This window comes from Chelmon rostratus, chromosome 10 (genome assembly GCF_017976325.1).
Source record: "Chelmon rostratus isolate fCheRos1 chromosome 10, fCheRos1.pri, whole genome shotgun sequence".
NCBI lineage: Eukaryota > Metazoa > Chordata > Actinopteri > Chaetodontiformes > Chaetodontidae > Chelmon > Chelmon rostratus.
In genome coordinates, this window is record NC_055667.1 from 25,105,243 (window position 1) to 25,119,378 (window position 14,136).

The 14,136-nt window shown below is 43.4% G+C and overlaps 1 protein-coding gene across 1 annotated transcript; it reads right to left on the reverse strand.

The window, feature by feature from the left end:
* Window positions 1-940: 940 nt before the first annotated feature.
* Window positions 941-7,785, reverse strand: ccn5 (cellular communication network factor 5). Its single transcript, XM_041946478.1, has 5 exons — window positions 7,648-7,785; window positions 6,311-6,527; window positions 5,595-5,843; window positions 4,046-4,287; window positions 941-3,131 (listed from the first exon to the last, which is right to left on the reverse strand). Exons 1-5 carry the CDS (start codon window positions 7,708-7,710, stop codon window positions 2,844-2,846), a joined length of 1,059 nt encoding a protein of 352 aa, XP_041802412.1. The 5' UTR covers window positions 7,711-7,785; the 3' UTR covers window positions 941-2,843.
* Window positions 7,786-14,136: the final 6,351 nt, after the last annotated feature.

The window sequence follows — 14,136 nt, forward strand, 5'->3', positions numbered from 1 at the left end:
ATTTTTGAAGAGTTACGGCTGTTGTTAGGTATGAGGTGGAGCAAAAAACAAAACAAAACATTAATATCACTTCTGAATACATTTTAGAGTTTGCAGTTTGTTTATTAGAGGGAAATATTCTGCTGGCGGTTAGAGGTTTCTTAATTTTAAACCAGTACCAGTCATCTAATTGTTTGAAGCTTACCACTTCCTGTAGTAACATACTGTTCTGTCGTAGCTGTTCAACAGTGAGCTGATGGTATTCTTCAGTCATATTAGCCACGATGAGCTAGAAGTTTGTGGTTTTAAGTGAAATGTCTCAACAACTATGGGATGGATTGCCTTGAACTTTTGTGCAAACCTTCATGTTCTCCTCATGATGAATTGTGATCGTGAAGGGATTTTTCCTTCTTCGGGACTAAAAGGCAATATGACAAACTGTGACTGAACTATGACTGAACACTGCAGCTGTGACTCAACACACCGACTGACTGACTGTCTCCCCTTCGAATAGATTACATGTGACCTGAATGTAGCATACAGCGTGACTTCGGTAGGCATAGATTCTTGTTTAGGATCCACCCAGTAGAATCCTCATGTATACACAGATGAGTGATGAGTAACCTTGCTTGGACGTGTAGTAAGTCTTGTGGGTCTAGCAAGGCTTAAATACTCCACAGCAGGAAGTATCCTTCAGAGTTGTGTGGCATTACAGAGACCCTCTGTATTTTCCTCCATCAAGCTGCAATAAACCTTTAGGAACACATCCAGGTCTTCTGAACCTTCGATCACAAGATAAGCAGCTCTCAAGATGTCTTTCATATTTCATTTACTTTTCCTCTAGTGCCATCATGTGGTCAAAACTTCAACGCGTCCAATACTTTGGTTTAGAGTTATAAATAATGTCTTAATTGTGTTGTGGTATGATTTTAACTAGCTCTGAGTTATTAGGATGGTCATATATGAACAAGCAGAGGAGGCTCGCACCTGGTCTTCACTCCAAAATGTGTTCTCTGCTCTGATGATGCTGTTGGTAAAGCTATTAGCCCACCTTCAGCCCCTGCAGTAGACGCATGTGTCCACTAGATGGCAGGATGTCTATCTAACAAGGTCACCTGGTCTGACTGAAAAAGCACTCAAAGTGCATGCCTGTGCAGAATGGTAAAGAAGACGTCAACAACAAGCCTTTACATGTAATACCAGTCATTTACTTGGCTACATTTTTAAACGAAACACAAATGACTTCTTTGGTGCTGTGTACTGTACACTGGGGAGTCGGACTGTGGGGAGACGGAGGGGCTGAGTATACAGGGCCACCATGTGACGAGGGCCCACAAACATAGACGGTCCAGAATTTTAGGCTACTGCTGTGACTTCACAGTGGTTATTGAATGATGACGTGAAACATCAGAAAAAGGGGTACGTAAAAAGCCACAGTATGCACAAAATGACGATTTAAATCTGTGAATACTATAATGTGAAAAAATATAAATCAAAACCACAAAAATCTTCTAGAGTAAAAAGACAGGACATATGCAAAATACGGGAACATTTTTCACTATACATAAGAGACATCTGTCCAGGATTATTTACAACAAAACAGAAAACGAAGAAATAAGTGCAATGTCATCTGGCTACAAACACACAAAGAGAACTGAACAAGTTAAGTTTGCATTGCTGTCAACACAAAGGTTGGAGTCATTCTGTGGCTCCCAATTCTATCAAACAGACATTTATATGTCAGTGAAACTTGCCAGTTAGGAGTGTAAAAATGCCTTTAAGACTATCTTTGTGACCAAATTAATATCATGGCCAACTGTCCTTAATTCAGACTTTAGGTCAGAAAAAAACTGTTTATGAATTACAAGACTTTCCTTTTCTTGGCCCGGATTACTCTTTTTTAATTTACTTGGCTCATTTGCCCAGAATTATTTAACCCAGTGTAAAATCTCGGGATTATTTCTGATCCCAACCTAAATTTGAGCTGCATCGCGCCTCCACTACTGTATAGCCGGCAGCAATGCTTTTAGCAAAAATGACACAACACCACTTTGACGATTTGTCTTTAAATTTCACTTTGACATACCAGGAGTGACGTGATGACACACCTCTGCACTTAAAGGAGTTGTTGTGCCCTCCAGCCTCTATAAGGAAAATGGGGCAAACCAGTCAACTTCACTTTTGGTTTCCCATGGGGCACCAAGCTTGTTCTCAGCAAGCTTTGTTTTGAAAGTCTAACCGGGTTTTGCTAACCGGACGTCGCATATTTATTATGGCTAACCTGACTGTGGAGCCCTGCGTGCTGAAAAATTATGCTGAAGAGGCCTTCAAAAGTGACGCCAAGGGGTCCTGACCAGTGTCGAGGTGAGACTTCAGTGCACATCTTTCTTAAAACCCACTTCTTTTCTTAATTCTATAACTTTTACTTAGCAGGTTTTACACTTATTTCCTTTATGTTGTATATTGTCTTCTCTGTGTCTTCTATATCCCGCTTTCCCTTTTCTTCTTCCTGTGTTCTTCCTGTGTTGTTAAAAAGTGCTGTATACTGTAAATTCATGTTCCTTGCTTGCTTTCTCTAGATTTGCCAAATATTTTCAATCCTTGGATGAGAACAAAGCCACCAGTACGATGACTTCCCAAGGCGCAGGAGTATAAAGAAGCTGCGGACTGCAGATTGAGATTGTGCATGTGTGAAGATCAACATTCATCCCAACTCAACCACAGGGTTTATCTACAATTACCATTTTTTCTTTCAAGGTCCATTGATTAGAGGGTGCCTATGTGGATCCTCATCAGTCATTGAAGTCATTTCATCCCCCTGTGGCACTCACTTCCTGTTCTGGATGAATCAGTGCTTGTATCGGTCAGGGCCTGAATCCCCACAGAGCAGGGTTTCTGAAAGGTGTGTAGGGGCAGTTATTATGACAGACACACGAGTGGATCATCATCACGGCTCGCTGTAGCAGTCTGCCGGTGGGGCACTGGAAGGTCACCTCGGCTGTGGTGGTTTGATAAGGCGTGCAGCAGCCGGAGTCGGCGCACTGTCCGCAGTACCGCAGCTTGTAGGCCCGAGTGCTGTAGCAGCCCTGGTGAACGAGCCGAATGGGGCCGGGTGACGTGTAGCTGGCCTTGCACCGCCTCTGCTGCCCACGCTGTGAACACAGCATGCACATACAAACACATATATATACACACACACACACACGCACACACACACACACACACACAGACACACAGACACACACCCACACACAGACAAGTCAGAAGAGAAACCACCGGACAGAAATGCAACGATTTGGTGATTTGCAGGTCAAAAGATTCCTAAATGTCATGATAAAAGCTTGGCTGGTTCAAGGTTGCATCAACCGTCATTTCAAAATTTCAGTGACAATATTTCGTTGTGCTGGTAAGTATGTGTGAAAGTATCATTAACGTGTTATTTATAGTGTACATTATACACCAATTATATACCAATATACCGAATTTAAACATTGATGTCATGATGTCTTTTGATCTCACAAATCAGTCTTCACTGAGAGTACAGTTTTAGTTATGTAACTACACCTCACCTGCAGAGATATGATTTATGGAATATAAAGATGCTTAGTAATACCAGAAAGAACGTGTTTTTTATGACTGAAGGTCACAAGCCTTTCTAAAAATTGTTCAGCTACAACTTAGCACCACAGAACTACATTTTTAAGTCAGTGCCTGATCACCAGACGTTGCTCCACAGCGCTACTAGTGGTCAAAAACTGCACAGAGTAACTTTAATCTTGAATTTGGTCGTGCACAGCAGCACTGTGCAAAATCTTTGTGATTCGGTTTTGTTAAGTTCACCTGAATCAAACAAACAAACTTATGTTTCCATTTACCCCTTGTTACAGCGAGCCATGCAGACTAATGCTTTCCTCTTTATTGCATCATATTGACCGCAAAGGTTTCAGAGTTAATCATTTCCAAACTCAGCACATAAAACAAAAACCATCATTGTGACTCTGGGTGAGCTGAACATTTGAAGATGGGATATATGAAGAGAGGTAAACAGGATGGGATTAGAGCTTACCATGGGTTTCCTCGACGCAGGCTGGCCCGTATGGCAAGGCCGCACTTTGCAAAGCCGAGTTTCCATTTGCAGTTTGCAGGCTGGATTCTGGTTAGAAACCCGTGTGGAGACCCCAGCCCCACAGCTTTGGGAACAGGCACTCCACTGGGTGCTCTGCTCGATACAGGTGGGGACAAGTGGGGCTAGTTTGTTTAGAGGATGGTCACTCGAGAGAGCTGGCCACAACCTGGTGGGTCTCATGGCTAAAGGAAACCAAATAAAACAATGACTGGGATAAGAATCAAATCCACAGTTCGTGATGCACAATAGCAGGTTTTAGCCTCACAGTTTGAGAACATCTGCACTTAACTGAACTAAACTGGATTCAGAGTGAACTCATTCACCTCAGTGGTTTATTCCCAGTAACTTTAATGTCTCATCTTACTGTTTTTGGTTCCCAAAAATGTCCAGTTCAAATCTAATCCAATGCTTTGGACTTTTGTGAATATAAAAATCCAAAGCAAAATGTCCTTCCTCCCAAAACTAACATGCATTTGTCATAATAATCAGCTGGTCTTCAGGAATGACGTCGCAGGTTTTGTATTCAAGAGCAAAATGTTCCATCGCTGCTCTCATCGCGTTGTTTGACACTGACAGTGTTTGGAATTCCAGATGCTTTGAGAGTGGCTTCATTTCCCTAACACCCACTCTCACTCACGCACATACACACTTCCCTTGTAATGGAGTAATATCCTCTGCATGGCTTCATATGTTTAATTGTTTCACAGCTGTTGTTATGACACTAGGAAACATGGTGACTGGGAAAAAAAAATATGTTTTGACTTTTAGTTATATTTGGACTTTGTGAGTTTTCCTTTGGCCGGACACACCCCAGCTTCATGCAAAAACACTCCAGTAAAACCCTCCAGACATGACAACAGACAGGGACAACCCTCATATATAAATGAAGGAAGGATTATGCTGCCATATGGGCTGATCATCAGTGAGCAACATTTGCAGTGATACCGTATGTGGACATGCATCTGGCAGCGACACCCTGACACCGGAAAATATGTGGAAACATCCAGCTGTGAAGCCAGGACACAAGTCACAGGAAGAGACGGGGAAAAAAGCTTATTCACCTTCTTGCAGAGAGTTTAATGAGAAGATTGACACCACTCTTGTGCCTGTTCATTAAATATGAAGCTACAGCCGGGAGATGGTTAGCCTAGCATTAAAACTGTAAACAAAGGGAAACACCTAAAAAACGCAAATCGTTGTTTTTACGCTTCAGTTTTTGTACAGATGACAAAAACAGATCATAAGAAGTTAAGAAGAAGAGAAGAAGATTTTGCTACCTTTGGACAGAGCCAGGCTAGCTCTTTGCACCTGTTTCCAGTCTTTATGCTAAGCTAAGATAATCTGCTGTTGGGTATATATCTTTAATGCATGCCTGAGAGTTGTCTCAATCATCTCATCTAACTCTTTGCAAGACAACGTATGTCAAGTTAACGCCTGCATGAGACGATGTTTGAGGTGCTCCTCCTTTAAGGCTTGATTTGGAGCTTACCTGTGATGGCATCCTGGATGACTGTGTTCTCCAGGTTTTCACACACCCATTCCTTGCAGCATTTCCCCGGTAGCCGGACGTGCTGGGGGTTGGGACAGTCTGGAGTGGGAAGACGGGCACTCAGAGGGCAGGCTGGCACACAGCTCACCCCTCCACCTCTGCAGTGGCAGTAAACGTCACAGGAGGGCTGAAACGACTGGCCCTCCTGGTAAGTGATGCCATTGACTTCACAGCCCAGATGCTCCTGACCTGTAAGGGACACACAGCACAGACGTCGTCTCAACTTCCTCCACCACGCCCGCACCTTGGACTGATGTGGGAAACTTAATCAGGAAGTGAAAGGATTAGGTCAGCTAAAGAGAGACAGAGGACACAGGCGCTGCTGTCCCTGCCAATGGTTATATAGCTTTATGGGAAACCAGGCCTCTCTACTGAGGAACTCAGCCTGTTTTTCAGTCCACGAGTGTTGTCTCTGCAATCTATCATGTTCAAAGGGCAGTCATTAGAGGAAAAGTGTCAACAGCAGTCCTGGAAATAGAAGATGAAACGTTTTGGTTTTCTGGCAGAGCACCGCCGGCCGGCAGGTCCACTCCCAGTCCTCTGACCAGACTTTAAACATTAACTGTCTGTTTGTCCCTGTCATGCAGACTGACTGAGGATGTGGGCCCTCCACTCTGTCTCACCCACACAGACATGGGCTCAGAAGAGGAACTCACTGACACACTCCCCAGGGTCTCCGGGGAAGCTGGCGCTGTAGTCGCACTTCAGTCCTCTCTGACTGTCGCAGGGAAACATCTCAGTGCAGGGCTCGCCTTGTTGCCGGGCGCACACCTGGCAGCACCGGCAGCCATCCAGCACCAGTGGGACTCCCGAGGGGCACTGGGGGGCAGCACCGGGGCAAAGGCAGGGTCTGGCACACAGCTGGCACAACGCCTGCAGGGACAACACACATGGGAGCTGATTAGAAGATGACAGAGCAAACATGCCATCTTTACCATCACCACAATTATCAGAATCATCATCTAAATAATTATCCTCAAGACTATATTTTCACATGAGGATAGAAAGAGAACATTATCAGTATTCTCAGACACTGCAGGTTGTCTATGATCACAGGGCTCCGCAGCCACTGGTGATGCACAAGCCAGTACATTCCCAACTGCCGATCCCAAGCCCAGAAGAATATGGACAACTGAGTCTGGAAGCTCATCCAGCACAGAAAAGCCTTTGCCAAATCAAACCTGCCAGGTCGAGAGGGGCCCGTTGTGCCAGCGATCGGCTGTGAAACTGGTATCCAGGACTGTCGTGCCAAACCAGTGCTTCCAATTACACGTATGTGGTGGAGCCAAAACACAGGTGAGATCTGGACAAGCCCAGTCTCACTTAACCAGAGCAGAAGAACCGCTTCACTGCTTTATAGCATTGTATAAGTCCAGTCCACCACTGCCCAAGATAATGCTCCCGTTATGTAACAATCACTGTAAGAATACTCCACATTATTTATTTACTGTTAATCAACTTTAAACCAAAGAGCAAGATGATAACACATGAGAGAAAAATATGCAGATAATGCAGTTTCATAAGAGTTATGTCAACGTGATTTTGAATGAGTTCATTTGCTTATCTCAAAGGCTGAAATGATTAGTCAGTTAATTATAGAAAATTATTCAGTAACAATTTTGATTGTTTCTCTTCGTCTTTCAAGCAAAAATGCCAAAAATGCTTCAGTTTCAGCTTCTCAAATGTGAAGATTCGTTGCTAGTCTGTCTTTTGTGACCATAAATTGAATATCTTTAGGTTTTAGGCTGCTAGTTGGACAAAACAAGCATATCATATCACCTTAAAAGTAATTAAAACAAAAAAAAAGACAAGAAGACCTTCCTCCACACATAAAATCAGTAAAACATCTATAATCCATGGATAAGTGATCACACTGAGACTCTAAACACCAAAGTGATGCAAGAAGAATCACAGGAAATCCGCTCCACACCTGCACAAACACACGCCGCATAATCACCTCATTCACAGCAAACTACTGTAGGTAAGGCCTCACCTGTGTCGCCACACACAGCAGCACAGCCAAAGCTCTCACACAGGCACGCAGCGGTCGCTCCATGAGGGCTGGTGTTGCTGATGGAGCTCAGTCCGTCTCACTGACCTGCGTGATGGTGGTGCGACCGGTGCAGCTGTTTGCTAACTGCTCGTTCTCGCCCCTGCTGACATTTATAAAGTCTGGACTCTGATGTCAGAGGCTGACTACCGTGTAAACAGCCGCTGGACCAGCATCAGAAATGTTTCACATTCCTCCTCCCTGCTGCCCATTTCCACTTCCAGACACACACACACACCTCCACCCCCAAGTCTTTCCCTCTTTTTCCTCTCCTCCCTCTCTTTCCAGTCTTGTGGCGTTCTAAGTTTACACAGCTTAGCATGAGCTGAGGGGAGAAAAATAAATTAGCCCAGTTGTCTACAAGTCAAACAAGCTCCGGGGCTTTTGTGGTGACAATTCCGATTTAAGTCGACAAGATTTTATCTTGCTGATGTTTTTACAGGCTGCTGCTTCGCTGCATGGTCAGTTACATATAGCTGCTGATCTTCTCAAAGGACGGATATAATCCCCCACCAAAACCTAAAATACTTGTGAGACCATAGTGTGTAGCTTGGACTAAAGGCAGCACGTCTGGCATGAACTTGAAGCATCATGATCTTTTGTGAGAGAAACAATTTGCCCAAGAGGAGAATTCAAACAGGAGCCAGGAAGCAGGATGATGTCAGTCTTACCATTGACATCATCTTAGTTTGATGTGTTAGCATGCTAGCATTAGCTAATTAGCACTAAACACAAGGTAGGATGATGAGAATGTCATTAGCTGAATAAATCATAAACCAAAGTAAAAGAATTTTGGCCTGATGGAAATAAACTTTATTTGTATAGCACATTTCGTACAAGAGATGCAGCTCAAAGTGCTTTACAGAGAAATCACATGCAACAAGTGCTTCACATAAAAGACATAAGATGAACATAAAAACAGGGGTAGAAAATGGAAAACAAAATCCCTGAATAAAGTTTAATATAGAGTCCATAGAAAACATAAAATCAAATACAACATTGTAGACATGCAAATGTCAGTCCTGTATCAGGAGGTAGTTCATTCAGCTAGTTAAATGCTAAAGTGAAGAGAAGTTTTTAGCTTAATAACTGGCTTCCCTCATATCTGGGTAGTTTGTTCCTGAGTTGACAAAGAAACACAACGAACGTGGCATGGCTCAAAGACAACACTAGATAAACACTAACAAGGAACGTGGCTTGACTAAGACGACACTAAACAATTACACGAAGCATGGCATGGTGAACAAACACTGACAACACTAGAGGACGAAGGACAAACACATGATACACGGCATGGTAAATGAACAGATTTAAAGACACTGGATTAACACATACAAGATTCATGGCATGGTAAGGGGAACACAGACAGCACTAGTAGACCATGGACAAACACTTACATGAAACATGGCACGGACATGAACAAAGACAACATGGGGCAATGGCAAGGATTCTCAGACAACGACTGAAAGGAAGACACAACCTTAAATACACAAGGGAGGACAACTAATGACACACAGGTGAAACAAATAAGACGATTACAAGGGCGGGAAAACACAGGAAGTACAGCAAAAGAAGAAACATAACATGAACCTTCAAAATAAAACAGGATGTGACAAAAACAGACTATGACAACACAAAAGGAGAATCAACAAAAAACAGGTGTGCAAAGCACGGATCATGACAAAACCAATGTTACAGGAAGCCAGTGCAGAGCAGCTAAAACTGGACTAATGTGCTCTCTCTTCTTGGTTCTGCTTAATTGGTTTTAACTAAAAGCCAAAAAGGTCTACCTCATGGTGGAGCTGGAGAATATCTTCATCCATCATGTAGACGCTGAGATGTTTCACTGGATATTCGAAATGTTTTGACCTGCTAGTGGCGCTGAACAAAAAGTCAGGATCACCCCAGGCTTTAGGCACACACATTTCATTGCAATCCACCCGGTAGTTGCATCCCTAGAGCAGCTAGCGTAGCTCAAAATGTATACAATTAGAGTGAAACATTTACTTCCAGTTCCATACAAACACATGTTACAGGGATGTCGTCATAGCTACAACAGCCCAGATACTAAACACTTTATCAAACAGACTGAAGTCACTGAACAGAAAGTAAGCCATTCATGGTTAAGGGCTTCAGTGAAAAGTTGCACTACATTCCTGAATTTCAGCATCAGACATTTGAGCCCACAGCTGGGTGGGCAGCGCAGACATCCAGTGATGAGTTATAAATAGAAGGAGACAGACAGAATGGTAGGGAAGAGGAAAGAATGTATGTCCGGGCAGGTGGGCTCCAGGTGGCCAGCCAGTGTCGATGTACTGCAGGCCTCAAATTCAGCTTCATCTGAAAACGATGCTTTCCTGGCCACCGCCCCACATGTTTTCCATGCTCTCCAAGAATGACAGAGGCTGGAAGGATTGCACGGTAATGGGCAGTAGTGGACTGCATACACCAGTTTGGAAGACTCAAGCTAATATATTAATGAATGCAGTTCAGTCATGTGTTTCTGTGCCTAATGCCAGATCTGGAGTGATCCAGTGCATACTTGGCACCATACTGTATGCTTTATTATGCTTGATCTATGAACAACTACTGTGTGAAAAGGATTCAGCCGAGTCATAACATCAACAACTGCAGCCAGAATCAGTCATAGTGAAATCATACAATATCTGCCAATTCAAACCAGGAGAGGCAGAGAGGCTCAACACATTTTTCCAGAGCACACAGATGTTGGCGTATCACCCTCACTGACAGTGGAGCTGCTGGAGAAACCCCCAAATCCTGCACAATGACCCTCATTGAGTTTGGGTGAATATTGTTTTGGTATGCGATGGTATGTAGGAAAAGCCCACTGGATTCCCTGTTGATTCACGAATGCAAAACCTGCACAGCAAAGCAACGAAAATATTATTTGTCCTGCAAACGTTTGAAAAGAATGCAGTGATCTAAGTGCTGAAAGAAAGGAAAATCACTCCACCAAATCTGTCACTGTGGAGCAAAAATGTCTAACACATGTTCGACAAAGTTGTCCAGCAACCCAAAAATACTTGAGAGTGGAGGCAGCACAAAGTGTAGACTGCTGTAATGATCCTCAGAGGCTACACTGCTTCAGTTCTGCAGGGCGTAAATCACATTTACAGATGGGAAGCGTTGCAGGTCAAAGATTTCACAGTAAAATCAGACAGCAACAGGTGCTGAATGAATATCGAGACTCGGCCACATTAGGGACCAACAATTCCTGGTTGTCTGTCCGTCCACTCAACAACTACTGGATCCATTGACGTGAAATATTTGACAGGAATTCATGGTTCTCAGAGGGTTACTCCAACCGACTTTAGTGATCCTCTGATTTTTCCTCTAACACCACAATGTGGTTCACATTTGTGGTCTTGTCTCACAGCTATTGGATCGATTGCCATGAAATGTGGTGCAGACATTCAAGTTCCCATCAGGATGAATAGTCATAACTTAGTTGATCTCTTGACTCTTCCTCAAATGTCACCGTCAGGTCAAAATATTTAAATACTTTGGTGTAAATACCTCCTATTAAAACTATTGACATTCCAGTGCCTCAGCTTAACTTTGAGTTTAGTTTAAATTGGCAAATGTTAGCGTGCTAACATGCTAAACTGAGCGCTATTTGCACACTATCAGTATTTTACTTTTTTACATTAATATAAATGTAGGAACTGGAGGGAAATGACAAGCCCGGAGGCATGAGGTTTCAGGACTCAAGAATGCAGACCAGAGACACCACAGCGAGGTTTCAAAATAAAGGGAAAATTTATTAACAAAAATCGCTCAGGATAATAGATTACAATATAGGCTTGCTAATGCAACAAAGTACAATGAAAAGCGCTAAGGATGATTAGATGATCATGACTGGCAAAGAACAAAAACTAACAATGGCTCAAAAATGGCTCGACAATAAAGTAACAAACAAAAGATACAATACTAGACTAATCACAAGACTTACAAGGGTAACAGGAGACAAGGATCATGGAACGCTAGATAGCAAGGCAAGTACAAGACATGGCACGAGACAATCTGGCACAGGACAAAGGGAGACGCGGACTATATATACACGAGGTAACAATGAACAGGTGGAGACAATTAGGGCGGGGTAGACAATCAGACAGGCAGGAAACACACCGGGAAGTCAAGGGCCTGAAACGAGAGGAGAGTTAGGTTTCACAATAAAACAGGAAGTCAAAACACATTAACAGATACGACGAGACTTAACAGGAAATCAGAGTTCTGAGTTCTGTGAGCTGAACACAAACACGCCGTTCTCCCACAGACACAGCTGGCGCATACGATGCTAGCTGGCTAACAGTTAGCAAAGTAAATACAAACCGTCCAATAGTTAATGTGACTGACAAGAGGTGAACATTCACTTTGCTTTTCCTCATGTGTTGAAATGACTGAACAACTAAAATCATAGATCTCAGGGCTGGAATTGGAGCCACGTATTTGAAAAGTGGCTCAGACTTTAATCGACAAAACAAAAGGATTAAATGCTTCATATGTTTTTTAACTTGATTCGGCTGTTGTAGTCAAACAAGGCATCCTGCTAACACATTTTTTGGGTTTGTGCTTTTTCTGAGAGTTCATTTTCGTACCCCCAACATTTGCGACCTGGACGAACCCAGACAATATTCAAGTTTGCCAGTTCTTGGGTTTGGGTGTTGCCAACTCGCTGCGACTGATTTGACTGTGAGTCAGAATAAACAGGCTGCGGTCCGCAACAGCCACAAATAATACTCAAATCTTTTCCCAGGACAATATTTGACACATGCGGCTCCGAGTGCACTCGGTAATTGGTGTCTGAGGTTTTGGCACCATGCGTAGCTGAAAGTTTTCCAGTCATTGGAGGGTTCTTTCAGATCTGCAGGTATTCTTTCAGTGAAGAGGGCAGATTAGCCGTGACTGCTGGAACAGTCAGAAATAGCAAGTAGCATACGAGTCCAGCTTTGCAGCCTTGAGTCAGGAAACACGTGTGAGTTGTACTCTGTTCATGATGTTGATGTACTGAGTTATTCTGACTCACTATTCCAGTAAGGATTTTGGAGAGGTAATGTCGGGCATCACTGGATCACCACCGCACCCTGAGGAGGTCACAGACAGAGCTGTCCTGATCCGTCCAAAAAACAATAAATGCTCAAACTGCACTGTGTGTGTTTCTCTTTCTTTATGTGTCTACTTCAACACACCTTGGCTCTTTTTCTGCAGAAGTCATCACTGTAGACGATGTTGTCTTTTGGCTTTGGCAGAGCGGAGAGACTTCTGGATAGACTTGTGGTTTTTGTGCTGTGTATGAGAAGTGGAATAAGTGAAGCTTTAAACAACTCTGTCATAAAACTTTTACTAGCGAGGAAAAAGACAAGAGGAAGGGGTGAACGTTTAAACGGATGGAAAACTTGCCTAACATTTACATAACACAATGAACAGCAGTGAAAGTGCTTTAAGCGGCGAGATGGCCAGGCGTTTCCTCTGAAATCACTCTTGTGAAAGTGCAGAGGAAATACTGCAGGTGCACGGCTGTTATATGATGTAATATACAACTTTAATTGTAATGAGTGGTCTAATTATATCCAAAACAACAAACGCAGACATGTTTTAAGTCTGCCTAACCATTCAGCCTGAGACTAAATACAGTAATTACCTAAATTCCTCACACCAAAGTCTGAAATCGTCTAGACTTCCACTAAACTAGAACAGCACCGAAAACCACAAAAAAAAGGGCATTTCCTCCAGAAGTGATTGTGTCCTTTGTCCACGTGCATTGTACTGCCATTTATGTGAATGTCGAGATGTGGTCCAGATGCAAGCAGCTATAGGAAACACACACACACTCATAGGCCTCATCCAGCATGCATAGCTCAAGCCGCAGCCCAAATGTTTTCCCTAATATTACACCTAAAATTCCAGGCATTCCAGCTCGATGTGTGAAAATCCCACAGTGTTGCCACAGGAACACCACCTCCGACGATCGGGACGACGTCCTGACCAGAGGTCACCTCCTGACGTAGACGGGGTTGAGGTCACTGCCGTGTCTACAGCGACAAAAGAATAGCACAGATCGTCCAGACGCTCATTCACACCTCCTCATCGTGACAGCTGCACTGACAGATGTTATCAGCAAAGGTAGAAACAACTGTCTGCGGGACATCACAAGCCGAAGAATGTTGCTCTAATGACTAACGGCCTGTGCAGCTTCACCATCAAGTGATGGTGCTGAAAAGGGGGTTTTGACAGGTACAATATGTGCAGTAATAATAGGAGGGGGATCTCCTTGATTTGGTCTGTTGGTCTGTCCATTGCGTCGGTCCAGACTGAAATAACTCAACAGCTGTCGGATGAATGGTCATGACATGTGCAGACATTCATTCCCCAGAGGATGAATCCTCCTTTATTTTCCTCCATGAGGTTGAC